This window comes from Neophocaena asiaeorientalis, unplaced genomic scaffold (assembly GCF_003031525.2).
Source record: "Neophocaena asiaeorientalis asiaeorientalis breed wild unplaced genomic scaffold, Neophocaena_asiaeorientalis_V1.1 scaffold490, whole genome shotgun sequence".
Taxonomy (NCBI): domain Eukaryota; kingdom Metazoa; phylum Chordata; class Mammalia; order Artiodactyla; family Phocoenidae; genus Neophocaena; species Neophocaena asiaeorientalis.
Window position 1 is genome coordinate 3220507 of NW_020175079.1, and position 15441 is coordinate 3235947.

Sequence of the window (15441 nt, forward strand, 5' to 3'; positions counted from 1 at the left end):
TTTTTTTGTGGTACGCGGGCCTCTCACTGCTGTGGCCTCTCCCGTTGCAGAGCACAGGCTCCGGACGCGCAGGCCCAGTGGCCATGGCTCACGGGCCCAGCCGCTCCGCGGCATGTGGGATCTTCCCGGACCGGGGCACGAACCTGTGTCCCCTGCATCGGCAGGCGGACTCCCAACCACTGCGCCACCAGGGAAGCCCTGAATTATGTTTTTAAAAGCATGAAATAGAATAATCAAGGGAACAGTAAAGGAAATCAATTATTTTTAAGTACAGTGTCACAATTATTAGATAAAACAAATGTGTGATGTAATAATGCTTGCGCTTCCTTGCTGGTGCATTAAATAATAAGATCTGACAGCGGGTGTAATAGCAATCATAATTTTGAAATACTGTAGTCGTAAGTGTAAACAACATGGGGAGGTAATTCTGACAACTGTAACGTGGTAGGAAAACAGCAGCAAAATCACAGTCCTGCTAATTCCATTGCACCATGTGGTCTGCATTCGTAATTGAAGGAAATGCTAGATTCCATTTAGAGATTGATGGAAGTAAAGGTACATTCTTTCTCATCCAAATTCATGGGCCCTTTGATTCTATCCTCAGGCCGCCAAGGGTGAGAGTCCCCCAGGATCCCTGTCTGGTGCATTTCTTAGTCCTGTTTCCTGGCTCCTTTCTTCAGGCTTTCTCTGGGCAAGTCGCCATCTCTTTGTAGGAAACCTGTTCCCCGACTACAGGACACAGCTCCCTCTGACTTCCTCCCCCGCAGGGACAAGCCATAGAAATCAATCCACCCTGGCAGTAGGTAATAAGAATAACATTGTGGGGCTTCCCTGGTGGCGCAGTGGTTGAGAGTCCACCTGCCGATGCAGGGGACACGGGTTCGCGCCCCGGTCCGGGAGCATCCCACATGCCGCGGAGCGGCTGGGCCCGTGAGCCATGGCCGCTGAGCCTGCGCGTCCGGAGCCTGTGCTCTGCAACGGGAGAGGCCACAGCAGTGAGAGACCCGCGTACCGCAAATAAATAAATAAAATTTTAAAATAAAAATAAATAAAAACATAATTCACAGCCTTCACCAGACTGCCAAAAGGATGCACGCACGAAAAGCCCCTCTAAAAATACTTTTATTTTTTCCGACTCTAAGAAGATTTCTTTGTAGATGGTAATTTTTCCCTACATTGAAATTATTTTTTCTGACTCTATGAAGATTCCTTTGTAGATGGTAAATTTTCCCTACTCTGGTTATTCCCAAGCCTTCAGTGAAATCTGTGATTTATATCCATCTGCTGTGTGATGATGGCCGGGTGGGGAATTGAGAGAAGGCAAAGGAAATCGCGCCCTTGCTCCAGCACCACCCCTCCAGGGGCTGATGACTTGGTAGCTGCTGCTTACTGAGAAAACACGGAGGCCCCAGAGTCCCAGGTGTGTACTGGAAGGGAAGCAGCAATGGGGCTGAGATGGTGCTAAGCCCTTAGATGGGGGCAGGTAACCAGAATCAGCTACAGGTGGATTGACTCACGTACATACTGAAGGCCCACCTGTTTCCCCCAAATATAATATGAGGAGATGACCCTGCTAAGGGAATGAGACAGATATTCGTCCAACAGCAGCACAGTGGTACCAGCTACTCCTTTTCTTTAAGTAAGTCCCATCAAAGATCTGTGTGACCTGGGCCCGATTAATGACACTCTGAGTGACCCTTAGAGTTGTGGAATGGACCACTTGTATCATGACATGGGCTGGCCACTCTCTCTCCTGGAACATATTTTATCGATTTCCCTGAAATCCTGTCCTGGTTAATGTCTCTGCCCATGTGGCGAAACTTCCTCTATTTGCCAACGTGGCTCTTTCTGCCCTGTCCTTTCTCCTTCTGGAGTCTGGCACACACCAGGTTAGGATAATTTAAAGACAGACAAATGCTTTTCTAACGTAATAATGTTCTGAGTTATCCACAGGATTGTGGGTACCTTGACTCCCCGCCACACAGATTCTTATTCTTCCATGCCACCGGCAGGAATCCAGAAGACGCTGAAAGAGGTACATCACTGGGAACAAGTAGCATAACGATCCAGGATCCATGAAGGAAAACTGTGGGCATTTTACAATGTGGTCCCCAAATTGAATCTCCTCGCCACTGATATGTGCTCTCTATGCCTCTACCCCCTGAATCTAGGAGGATCTGGACGGCTCTGACTGCCAGAATATGCCAGAAGGGATGCTTACAAGGCCAAGTCATAAAAGGCCAACCAGGCCCCAGCTGATGCTCTTGGAAGGCTCATCCCTAGATGCTTGTCGTAGCAGCCAGAGGCCATGCTGGGAGAAGGACAAGCCATGTGGAGAAGTCATATGTAGATACTCCCAGCTGAGCTGCTCCTTCAGCCAGCCCAGCTCAGGCACCAAACATATGAGTCACCAAATGATTCCAGCCCCTGGCCATGGAGTCTTTCTAATAGAGGCACCAGACATCACAGAGCAGAGATAAGCCATCCCCACTGAACTCCTGACCCAGAGATCCCAAGAGCATAAGATGTTTGTTGGTTTATGGCATTGAGTTTGGGGTGGTTTATTGCAAAGCAGTAGTAGCTGGACTAAGAAGAACCCAGAGGTCCGGGGGAAAAGGTTCCTGCAATGGCCACATGTGGACCATGGGTAGAGAGCTGGATGTGGCTCCGGTGGGAGAGACTGGGGAAGGGACATCTGGTGGGACAGGCCTGCGGGGCCTCTGTGTCCCTCCAGTCCCCTTTGAGCTCTACGACGGGGAGGACTGACTGAACCCTGAGGGAAAGTGCTGTTTTCTACAGTCTTCTGCTGACAGCAAGTCTGTCAGGGCATGGATTTCACTGTCTCCCCCTCCCCCTGCCCCACTTTCCAGATAGGAGCAAAATGCTCAAATTAAAATTTGATACAAACACAGGGAGTGTGCTACATGAATTTGGTCTGGCCCAGGGATTCTCAATTTTTCCACAAAAGGGCTTCTGATGATAGAGAATGACGGGGTCATAGCCCAAAACATCCCACTGCAAGCAAGGACCCAGTTTTGAAGCCCAGGATTTTTGTCTTAAAAACTAGTATCTTGCACCAGAACATACCAAGCTTTGTTTTAATATTAAGCTGTCCTAGATTACCAGCCATGAGGTGAAAAGTACATCGCATGAACATGTACCCTGTTTATCCTATGATGCTGGACATGCTCTGGTCTGTTGCTGCATCCCCCATGCAAATGCCAGGAAGATAGCCATATAGCATCCTGATACCCAAAGCTCTTCCAAAGAAATCAGGTTCCTAGGGGCCAACTGGGTTACTGACCATGGAGCACTTTTGGAGGAATACTTATTAATAACAATATTAACCATCAATTTGTGGTATGTTTCACATAAAATAATAAAATAATGCCATTTGCAGCAACATGGATGGACCTAGATACGATCATACTAGGTGAAGTAAACCAGACAAAGACAAATAACATATGCTATCACTTATATGTAGAATCTTGTTTAAAAAAAGGATACAAATGAACTTATTTACAAAACAGAAACAGACTCACAGGCTTTGAAAACAAACTTATGGTTACTAAAGGGGAAACGTGAGGGAGGAGGGATAAATTAGGAGTTTGGGATTAACATATACTACTGTATATAAAATAGATAATCAGCAAGGACCTACTGTACAACACAGGGAACTCTACTCAATATTCTGTATTAACCCATAATATTTCCCATAATATTATGGGAAAAGAATCTGAAAAAGAACGGATGTATGTATATGTATAACTGAATCACTTAGCTGTATACCTGAAACTAACACAACATTGTAAATCAACTATACTCCAATATAAAATAGAAATTAAATTTTTTTAAAATGTGGTATGTTTTCTTAGAAAAATCATGCAGGAAATAATGGATCCTGGCTGAAAGGAGGATTTTGAAGAGACTTGGGTTAGAGAATCTCCAGGAGGGTGCAAGAGTGATCAGAATTTCTCAGCTAAGATCATTTGTAACATTTTCTATGGAGTCCAGAATTTACACTTTGGCTGTGTGTGTAGATTTTTTCTTCATGAAGACTGTGTTCTTGATCCCATGCCCCCTGGCTTCCTAAGAGACACCACTCCATTAATTATCACCTTCAAGGCCTTCTCCTCTCTTGCCTCCTTCCCCTCCACTCCAGTGTCCCCTGTCCTCAGAAGCCCTTCCCTTAGGTAAATTGGTTCCTAATTCTGGAGAGCAATTTGGCAAATCTAGCAAAAGGAAAAAAAAAAAAGTGTATACTTTCTGACCCAGAAATTTCACTTCTAGAAAGTTTATATTTAGATATACTTGCACAAGTTCAAAAGGATAAATAGATAGAAATGCTCATCGCAGCACTGCTTGTGAGACCCAAAACAGAGCAGCCTAAACAGCCATCGAGCGGGGACTGGTGAAATCGATCAGAGTACAACAGAAAAGGATGTCGGTAATAAATTGTTGAGTGAAAACAATCTTGCAGGGTAATGTGACCACATCAGTGAGAACCAACTATGAATATTTAGGGGGATATAGGTTTATTTATTCTAGGTATACTGTACAACTTCAGGGGGGTGACATCCACATTGTATTCTTGTTTCATAATTGAATGGTGTGCCCTGGAGCCGTACAACTGCCTGGTGTGTGTGTGTGTGCGTGTGTGACGTGTTCCAAGGCACACCCTGTGCCTGAATTTACCCTAACACATAAACTCTATGGTGAGTATTAATCCATCTTTTCCATGAGCCTATAAACTGTAAGAGGAAAGGGATTATTTGTCTCCGAATTCCCAACACCCAGCACAAATCCTGGCACACCAATTAATGGTGTTTGGTTGAATATGGGTGCTAGCATTCCCTGGGCCCAGGGTATATCCGTTATGTATCATTTGCATAGAACTAGGCGTGTCCTAGGGAGAGGAAATAAACACTTAGCAGGTGATTTCTTGGCTTTTACACACACACATACACACATATTTACTCATACCCAGTGTTCCAGGCTCAAAGTGTGTTTGGAAAAGCTGAGCTAAGCCAAGATAAACCATTTTCTTTGCTGTATGACATCGCTAAGATATTAATATGCATTGATATTCTCTAACAGGTAGATATAGTATGGAGCATCTCCTGAATTTGACCAACCATGAAGCACTTTTAGAAGAATATTTATTAACATTGATATTCTGAGGATCATCACCTTGGAACATGTTGTATTTGAAGAATCAGAAAGGAAGTAAATAGGTCCTGAAAGGAAGATTTCCAAGAGATAGGGTCAATCTCCAGGAGAATGAAAGAGTGATTAAAAGTTTCTTAGCCAAGATCATTTGAAATTCAAGTTGGACGGCTGGAACTGATAGAGAAAGGGAAAGGGAAAAGAGTTGGCCGTCATAACAAAAGAGGGCAAAGTACACTCGCTGGTGTAACATTGTCTCAGCAGAGACCCTCCCAATTCTTCTGGGGACCTGTCGGTGAAGGTCCCAGGGAGAAGGAAATTGGGGTCACCAGATTTCCAGGTCCTAGTTGAAAATCTCCTGGTTTAGTAGGTAGAGCCCACAAACGTATAGATTTTGTAAACTCACCAGATAAATTTTGATGATGAGCTAAATTTTGAACTGCTCACTCCTTGGCATTGGTCCTTCTGCTCTAACACTATCCCTTGTTCCAGCCAGAACACGATCAGTGGACTGATGGGGGCAGAGGCCAGATCACAGCAAGTGAAGGCTGAGAAGTAAATGAAAGGTGGAGAAAGAGAACAAGTGTAGGCGATTTTTTCAAGAAGTTTGAAGAACATTTTTTTTAAAGTTCATATCAGCCTTTTTTTTTTAAAGATAAGTGACATCAGAACGAATGTTTATGCTTAGGGGAAGAAGAAAGAGGTTGAAGAATAACCGAGGAGGTACAATTGATGGAATAAGGTCCCTGAAGAGAGGGTGGCAGGGAACAGATGCCTGGGCACAGGTGGCAGGTGGTCCTTGACCTGGTGAAAGGCGTCCTCCTCCACTATGATGGGCAGGGAGGGGCAAAGATGAGCTTGGATGCAGAAAAGGTGACAGACAGGTGCTCAGGAAGTTGAGAAGTTTCCTCCTGGGGCCTTTGTTTTATTTGGGAATGAGCAATTAGCATCATTCTTAGATGAGTGGGCAGTGGGCGAAACAGTCATGGTGGAAAATGGGGAGGAGACCTGGTCCCTAGGAGGACCTCTGCGTCCCACTGAAGACCAGCTGGAGTTGAAGGCTATGAGTATCACCTACCCATGTCCCATATCCATGTAAGATTTTCTCTCAGTACGCTCTCTATCCTGAAATAGGAATAACAGTGGTAAACACCATCAAGGAGGTTGTTAAAGAGGGGAGTATTGCAGTGTGAGTTCTGTGAGTTGAATCTGAAGGAACATGAGGTGGAAATGTTGCCTTGTCATCCACAAGGAAGTTTTAGCTTCCTCACGTGACATCAGGACTCTGGGCAGATGTGAGACGGAACAAGCACTAAGATATTCAAGGAGCACGGGAATGATTGGAAGGAAAGCAGGTGATGACAGCAAGGAGAGGTCAGAGGTGAGATTTTTACACAGCTTTCTAGGAACCATGCTATGAAGGTCGACCAATAGTCTCTCCAAGTGAAAGGTCTCACTGTTCATCTCAGGGGCCCTGAAGTACCTCCCCGTTCTCCCAAACGCACACAAACCTTGCTCCAACCAGAATGGGTCTTCTCTTTTTTTTTTTGCCTTACATACTGGGATTCCCCAGAAGACATATTTTGGAAAGGTTTTGTGAGGAAAAAAAAAACAAAACAAAAATGAACATCACTGATGAGACCCAACCCTTGCATTCAACCCCAGAAAGGACCCGAGGCTCCCAGTGAGTTGATGGAGGTGCCCACTCCTGCATCCTTCTACAGAACCATATGGTGTGTGCTCTCCCTGAGGATGTAGCCCCCAGAGCTAATGCTCGGTGATGAAACATCCCCATTAGGGCTGGTGACATGAATGCTGCTGGGGTCCAACAGAGATGGGCATTGTGGGGAGGGAGGAGCAGTGGCCGTGGTGGGGCCATGGAATCCCCTGGACACCTGTTAGGGACACGAGGAGGAGAAATTAGGATGGGCAGACCAGGCGGGACTCTGGTTGGTGATTCCAACCTAACTAGGGAAGCCAACTTAGTAACCAGGCAATAAAACTTGAGTTCGTTCTGCCTCTCACTGCTCAGGACCTTAAATCATGGAGGAGTTTATAGGTCCTGTTTATGTAGAAACTCTCTTTATAAGCTATTCAGAGCAGGGGTGGGAGGGAGTAATAGGGAGAGAAAAATTCCCTTTGAATTTCTATTGCTTTCAGAGCCAGCAATTTAATGAGTCATGCATTCTAAATCCTTGCTTTGTCTACACGTTTTCATGTCAAAATACTAAAAAACACTTCGTTTGGAACATGGGCTATTTTTAGCTCGGGTATCAATAGTGCACATCCATTTCTCCCCATATTAGAAAAGCTTCCTTTGGGCTGGGTTGGAGCAGCACCATGGTAGTGGGGTTGTTTACTAGCTGTGGTTTTCTGAAGCTACCTGGGTATCTCTCTATCCTTGGTGACTCTCTTCCAGTTGGTCTCCTGGGCCTACTGACCATTCATGAGTCAGCTCCAGACCCGGTCAAAAGAGTTCCAGGTCTCAGAGTCTGGACAAAACGGGAAGAGCATCCTTTCAAGCCTCCAGCCCAAGGAGTCAGCACCTTGGTGGGCCCGAGAGAAGCAGGGCTCCACTGCTATGGGCCCTTGCAAGACTCTTCAGAGTAGAAGAGAAGGAAGGTCCCCAGCTACAGGCCAACTCCAGATCCATCAAGAGAAAGCCTGGCCACACCTTGGCAAAGACATAGGAGTAGACATTCTGGGGAATTCTGTAATCTTCCAGACTGACAGGCAGGAGAATGGGCTGGGAGGAGGCTAGAGGGTCCTACCTCTCCAGTCCCTGCCTCTGCATGACGTCTCTCTCCACGAGCCACTGCAGTGCCCCCAGCCAGCTTCATCTACCCCACTGCTTTTGTCCCACCAGTGATAGTTCACTCCTCTGCGTCTCCTGGGGACCACCTTCTTTGAAAGGCTCCAACTTAAGAGTATGAAAAACAAGCACCTTACCTGCACCTTGTGAGTAGCTGACCAACTTTAAGAATGGAATACAAAACCAATATCTGAAGGAACTGGGGTGAGGAGCTGCCCCACTTCTCATTGTCTCTCCACCGGTTCCACCCACATATTTATAGCAGAAGCAACCATGTTCATACTCTCTGCCCTCATCCCCTGGACACTTGATTTGATCAGGAGTGGGCAGCTATGAGCCTGTTCCCCGGGGATTTTGGAATTAGGACCATACTAATTCCCAGTTGAGGCTGACTGCCAAATTGGCAGCAACTTGATAATTTTTATTGTATATTGACAGAGAAACCAGACAGACATAGACAGGCAGAAAGAAACAGCTTTCTTGGGTTTTTCACTTCCCTGAGGCTTTGGATTTTCTGACATGCCTTCTCCCACCCTCCGCCAGTGCCTGGGATCTTGTGTTACGATGTTAGATATTTCTCTTTTCACTTAGGAGTCTTCTACTGGACTTCTGTTACTAGGAACCAAATTGGTACCAGGAGATGGGAAAATGATCTGGGGCAGGAAGATGAGACACATGGAGGAGACCCCTCCTGACTTAGTAATTTTGCCCATCCTGCCCATCCCAGGCACAACCACCTGGACCCACAGTGTTTAAGGACTGAGGCCGCTGATGCTCTGTAAACTGGTCCCAGTACTCAATATCCGTGTTTTATCTGAAGGAGGTTCCCAGCCAAGGAACCGGAGGACAGGGATGCAACTTTCTCTACTCTGCAAGACTTCGCTGATGGAAAGTTACACAAAACATGTTCCAGGTGGGCTCTTTTCCCTTTCCCCTCCACATCCAAGCCCCGGTGCAGAGACTGTGACCGTGGAAGTTCATTCCTTGGCCCCACCTCACCCCTCCTCCTTTTAGCTGTCTCTCTCTGTGCACTGCACCAAGAAATCATTGAGAAATGTGTGTATCTGCCCCCAAGGAAGGAGTAAGCAAAAGTGTTATGTCTGTTGGTGTGTGGGTATGACTGTGAATGTGTGATGAGAACAAGCCAGGAGCCTAGAGACCCTCAGCCCTTGGGTCCAAGAGGAGTTCATGCTCTCCCCCACGGAGAAGCTGATGGCTTGGGAGAAGCAGATTCATTCCTCTTGGGCTACTGCTGCCCCCAGAAATGAGGGAAACTAAACTGCCTAACTCGTGCTCATCACAGTTCTGGCCCCGAAACTCTAAATCCCAAAGTCACAGGAACAAATAGGGAAATACTTTTTAATGTGGGAATATGTTGAGTAAAAAAAGGTTTCTGGGGGGTCGCGGGCTGGGAAAAAAAAAAAAAAGGTTTCTGACTCCACTGGACTTCTTTTTCTGTTTGCTGCGTGATATCTTCTCATCCACTAAGGTGGGAAACTCTCCTTATCCTCTGTAGCATCAGCCACATATGTCATTTGCCACAGAGCCCGTAGGACACGCAGAACCATTTCTCTGCCCCAGTCCTTCCCTGCTTCCCTCCCAGGGCAAGTGCGCAGGACGCTATCACTTATTCCAGACTGAGGATAAACCAAACAGGGATTTCATCCTTGGACTGGATCATGCCTCCTGCTGGGGCTCCTCTCCAGGCTGGGGAGGCCCAGGCCAGGTCGTCCTCTGACCCCTGACCAACTTTCCTGAGCAGAACCTCCCTCTGAGCCTGTCTTCAGTATATGTCATTTCAGCTTCACGTTGCCCTCTTCCAGACCTTCCCTCAGAGTCGATGAGAATGGCTCACCCTGCAGGTCAGCACACCCTTGGCCAAAGATCCTATCAGCTCCCACCTTGATTTCCCAAGCAATGAGTTGTACTGGAGAAGGTTCTGGATAGAGTCTTACAGCATCCTGTGCTGGTCCCTGCTGTCCAGCCTCCAGCTCTGGAGAGAAATTGCTGCAGAGCAGGAACATGTCCCCTTCCTTTATTCCCCCAGAAGCCTAACCCTGAACTCACGGTCCCCACCATAAACACTCGTGGCCCCCACTAGGAGCTGGTGACAGAGGGGGCTGGGGATTCCATTCCGAACAGCCTTGGGGAGATCACTGCAGAGCATACCCGTTTAAAGAACTCACCCAGACCAATGTCAGCTTCACACAGATCAAAATTTCTTTCTATACAAAACCACCCAGAGTTGAAATTCCTCTTGAGTTTTTACAGCCATGAATGTCTCCAAGGAAAAGGAAGAGAGTAGGATCAAACCCGCAGAAGCCTGTGACTTAGAACACATACAACCCCTCCCCCTGAGCTGACCTTCTCACCCATAATCGGGGGAGAGGCAGGGGAGTCCAACGGTTAGGAACAAGTTTTTGGATTCAGAGACATGGGTAGGAGTCCCGGGCTGACCTTTGCCTGTTTGATCTGGCCTATGTGACGTTGTTCACTGGTTGTCTTACTGTTCTCCTGTAAAACATGGGGTTAATAACACCCGTATGGGGTTATTGTAAGGATTAATTGAAATTATCTATGCAGAGCTCCTGCTTCTATGCCACCACAGAGTACACACACTATAAATGGCACGTTGCTTTTTTTTTCTAACAACCCCCTCCAACCTAATCAGTCCCTAATAGAGTCAGCTTTCAAACCCATCCCCTTGCCGCTGCACGCATCTCAGATAAAATCAATGGATAGCTGTCAGGCTCAAGATGGATCGTCAAATCTCTGGCCCAGCTGGGACGCGCATCCCCTTGGGACCCCTCCCGGGTGTCCTGTCCCCAGACACTCGGCACAAAGACTTCCAGCCCCCACGCCACCCCCTACCTGCGGGCTGAACACAATCAAGTCCTGAGCAAACATTCAAGAAAGCTCGTTTCTCCGGGGGTTTGGGGGAGAAGACTTGCCAAGTGGGGAAGTCGGGGGCCCGGGTCCTCAGCGGCTCCTCTCCCCCTCCGGGGGCTCCTCTGCCCCCCTTTTCCTCATTCTCAGGCTTCCCCTCTCCAGGTTGCTCAGGCAGCCGCATCGGGGGTCCAGGGCGATGTTCTCAGAGAGATTTGTGAGTACAGCAAGGGAACGTCAGCAGAGACACTGAGATTCTGCAAGGAGTTGACAGAAACTTACTGCCTGTACAGTGCTGGTGGTAATCTACTCAAAGTCAGTTGCCTCAATAACTCACACCCTCCCTTCCACATTTAAACAGGACAATCGTAGAAACACAATCCTGGCACAAGAAATATAATTGCAGTTGTGACAGATGTGTAGTTATTAATAAGGCCTCAATGTCACCAGGGGGTATTACACAACAAGCCAATAATGTGCCTTTGGAACCGACCAACATATTTACAGGTTCTTTTCCACTCCCGCTCCTGCGGGCTTTGCTGTGGTGTAAGCTATGCGGAGGGAGCTAGAACAGCCAGTGTGATTGCAACCTGCAAGAAAGCCCAGCACCTTGCCAGCAGAATTTGTTTCCTTGCCGTTGACACCAACAGAGCCACAGAAACAAAGTGTATGTGGCGGAGGGGGGGAGGGGGGGCAGAGGAGTTAGCACAGCCATCTAGTGGAGAGGACTCTTGCCAAAGCTCTTAAACTTGTGATGCCGCTTGCCATCCCAGGGCAACGTCATCCTAACCTCCTTAGACAAAGCAAAGAGCGTCCCAGACTACATGGCCCTTTACCAACTCCAGTCCAGACTTGCTTCCCAGGTGTATGGAGCCTCTGGGTGGGCTTGATGTCACCGAGTGGTGACTTCCTCTCTCTCCCCACCCCTGACATCGGGTCAACCTCTACTGTCCTTTACAACTCTGCTTAGGTTAAGGCACCTGGCTGGCTTACGGCACCCCTCATCTGTGCCTACATCTGCCGTCATCCATGGCCTCTATCTCTCTCTCCTCCCAACACTGCACTGAGAAAAGCTCCAGGCAGGGAATCATTCAGATGCATTTGTGTCACCTGGGCCCAGGCAGGGATGACCTGAGAATAAGCAGTGATCGATAAAACACTCATTGAACTAACATTTACTTGATATTGGTTTCTCTTTGGTTCACATTGAAGTTAAAAAATAATAATAATAAAACAAAGAATCTCCAGAGATGTGAAGTACAGAGAGGTTAACTGGAAGAATCCTGGTGATGGACTGAACGAGCCCTGGACACTGTGGATCGAGCCCTTGCCTGAGAAAGCTGGCCCGTGGGAAGGTCTGCACATGGCAGTGGGCAGTGGCCTCTCCCAGCAACGTCCATCCCCATCTTCCATCCCTCACAGCTCGGCCCCTGCACCTCGCATCCTGGGAAAAGGCTCCCTTGCAGCCTCCTGATTCTGACCAGAGGTACATTTCCATGCCTGGGAAGTGTCCTCCTGGAGAAGCCAGCCCATAGGAGATGAGGCTCAGAAAATGGTCTTAGGAAGCATGAAGCCTTGGAGAGGTGTGTGCAAATGTGATCATGGTTGTAAATCTGTACATGTGGTAGGCATTGAGTGTCAGCCCCACCCCAGGTCAAATGGGACAGGCTCAGCCCTATGCCTAACGTGTGTCAGTTAGTAGAATGAATGAATGAGAGACACACAAACTGTCTGTGTGTTTTATACCTTCCACCTTGAGCAGAAATCCCCATCATCTAGGTCAGGGCTGGGCCAGATGGTGTCTGGGTGCTCCTGATTCTATGAGGTTTGAGGCACAGCGTTGGGTCCTCCCCGAAAAGAGGGCTTCTATCTCCTGTGATTGGGCTGGAACCTCCCAAAGATTGGAACTACAGGGATACCCTATAGAGAGAAAGCTTCCCAAAGCCAGATGCCTTGTCTCACCAAACGGGAGTGTAACACATTCACGCACTAGCACTTGTCTGCAGACTCACCTCCCCCAGCGCTACTTGTCTTCAGGCGCAAACACACTCACACACACACCAGCACTGTCACACACACTCTCCAGACCAGCCTTCGAACACTCACAGCCTGTGTGTGATCTCAACCCCAAATTCAGCCCCTAACCTCGGACACACACATAGGCAGGACTCACCCCACAGCCACACAGCTGCACACGCCACCCCCGTCAACATGAGCACCCATACACACCCTCACACACACACACAACTCACATGTTCACACATACTACAGCGCCCGCTTACCCACACGTGCTGCACACACACCTATACTCTTTGAGTCTCTAGTTATCATGTTAAGTTAAAAAGGAAAAACAAGCTTCCTGTGTCATTATCCTAGAAATGCAAAAGAAAAGTGACATTTTATTTTCAGATATGCTTTTAGTTGCCATGACAGTCCCAGCACCGCGAAAGCTGTGATTGGTGGCAAATGCAGATTTCTAAAGAGAGTAATTAGCTCCCTATATACACGAACTTCCAAATACACCGAGTGCCCTCCCTTGTCAGTTCCCTCCAGGCAGAGTGGACACCAGGGCAGGAGCAGCCCGCAGTGCTGGTCTGGCTGCCAAGACGGCAGGTGATAGGACCTGCCAGGAGCTCTCAGCAAGGATGTGCCAGACGATGGTCATGGTGGCTTCAGAACCCAATCCCCTTAATTATTTGGAACTTGCTCATAGCTCAACAGGAGCATGGCACTGGGGGTGGCAGCTTCCCATAAGGAACAATTGTTCCTGCCGTTCAGCTGGCCTCTGGTGCCCTTCACTGTGGCATTCGTGATGTGCCAGAGAAACGCGAAGCCAGGGGCTGGCCCCTCAGCCAAAAAGGGAGTGGGCTCCTCCATCCAGAAGCCGTCTCACCAGAATGCTCCTCTCCAGGTCACGACTGGCCTGACACACGATGGCGGAAGCCAAGCTGCCTTCCACAAGCTGGGACTGACCGCCCATGGCCAACTAATGAGCCACCCTAAGTTGGCATCTGGATAGAAGATGGACCTGCATCTCCCCATTTTGCTAGGAGCTTCTCAAAGACTGAGCCATGGCACATGTACCTCCCAAGTCGCCAATGGCCTACAGTAAATACCTACAGGAACTACTCTTTGTCCCCGAATTAACTGGTTACCTCATGTCCTGATGAGATTCCTAAGGGCAATTAATTTCCAGAATTTCTCCTCTGAGTCTGTCTGACAGTTGTCTTTATTGTCATCATCTGAAAGATTGGCCAGGAGCTGGTTTTTGAGCCCAAGTCTTGAAGTTAGAGCTTTGGACTAATTCCTGGACCCATATGTGTGTTCTTTTCAGCTTTTCATTTCAGCAAATGACCCACCCACTTCCTTTAGCACCTAAAATGTTCCCTGAGCACCGGCCAACCAGTGTGAGTCACTCTAGGCTACCCAAAATGTGATGCTACCTTGGTTCTGCCCTCAAGGTACTCCATTGGCCCTGTCACTTTTACCAACCCATAATATGCAGGGATTGGGGTAGTGACGGACGCGGTTAAGAACGTGGCTAATTGAATCAGACCATGCAGTGCAAAGTGGTTCTGCCACTTATGGGCTGTGTGATCTAAACTCTGTGTGCTTCAGTTCCCTCACCTGCAAAACGGGCCTGATAATGATAGCACCTACTTTGTACGTGTAATATAAAGTGTTTGGCACAGAGTAAGTACCACGTGCACTAGCTATCGTTATTCATAAATTTTTTTATTTAATTTATTTCTTTTTGGCTGCATTGAGTCTTTGTTGCTACGCACAGGCTTTCTCTAGTTGTGGTGAGGGGAGGCTACTCTTTGCTGCAGTGTGCGGGCTTCTCATTGCAGTACCTTCTCTTGTTGCGGAGCACGGGCTCTAGGCACGTGGGCTTTAGTATTTGTGGCACACGGGCTCCGTAGTTGTGGTTTGCGGGCTCTAGAGTGCAGGCTCAGTAGTTGTGGTTCACGGGCTTAGTTGCTCTGCAGCATGTGGGATCTTCCCAGACCAGAGATCGAACCTGTGCCCCTTGCATTGCCAGGCGGATTCTTAACCACTGCGCCACCAGCGAAGCCCCTAGCTATCGTTATTCATTCCTGCCTTTTGCACCTAACAGGCAGTGGCTGAGCACTCACTCTGCTCAGATGGTGCTGGGATGACCCCAGAGTGAAATGCGGGGAGGGGCAGAAGTGAATCCACCATAGATGCAGCCCCACAGAGCTCGGAATGAAGCTGCAGACACAGACACAAATACACAGACCAAAGGAGGCCGCTCCTGCTCTTTCAGTTTGAAGAGTCAGTTTGTCACACCATTGTAAAGCAATTATATTCCAATCAAAATAAATAAATAAATAAATAAAATAAAATAAATAAAATAAAAAAAGAGTCAATTTGTCCCTGAGGGTATTTTGGGAGGGGGAGGTTTTGATTCTCCTCTTCAGCGTCACCAAATATGTTCTCAAATGGATCCCACGACTGCCTCTGAGGAAGGGGGGCATATGGATACAGTCTGGGAGAACTGGTCAACCTCGGCATTCCAGCATCTGCGGCTCTGAGCATCCAGTTGGGTGCATGGG

At 47.9% G+C, this 15441-nt stretch overlaps 1 protein-coding gene across 1 annotated transcript in view; it reads right to left on the reverse strand.

The window, feature by feature from the left end:
* CALN1 (calneuron 1) overlaps positions 1-15441 on the reverse strand; it is a 457364-nt gene that overhangs the window by 415515 nt on the left and 26408 nt on the right. The window contains exon 2 of the mRNA XM_024764135.1: positions 10930-11121. Coding sequence (XP_024619903.1) covers positions 10930-11048 — 119 coding nt within the window. The 5' untranslated portion in view covers positions 11049-11121. The remainder of the gene's footprint in view (positions 1-10929; positions 11122-15441) is intronic.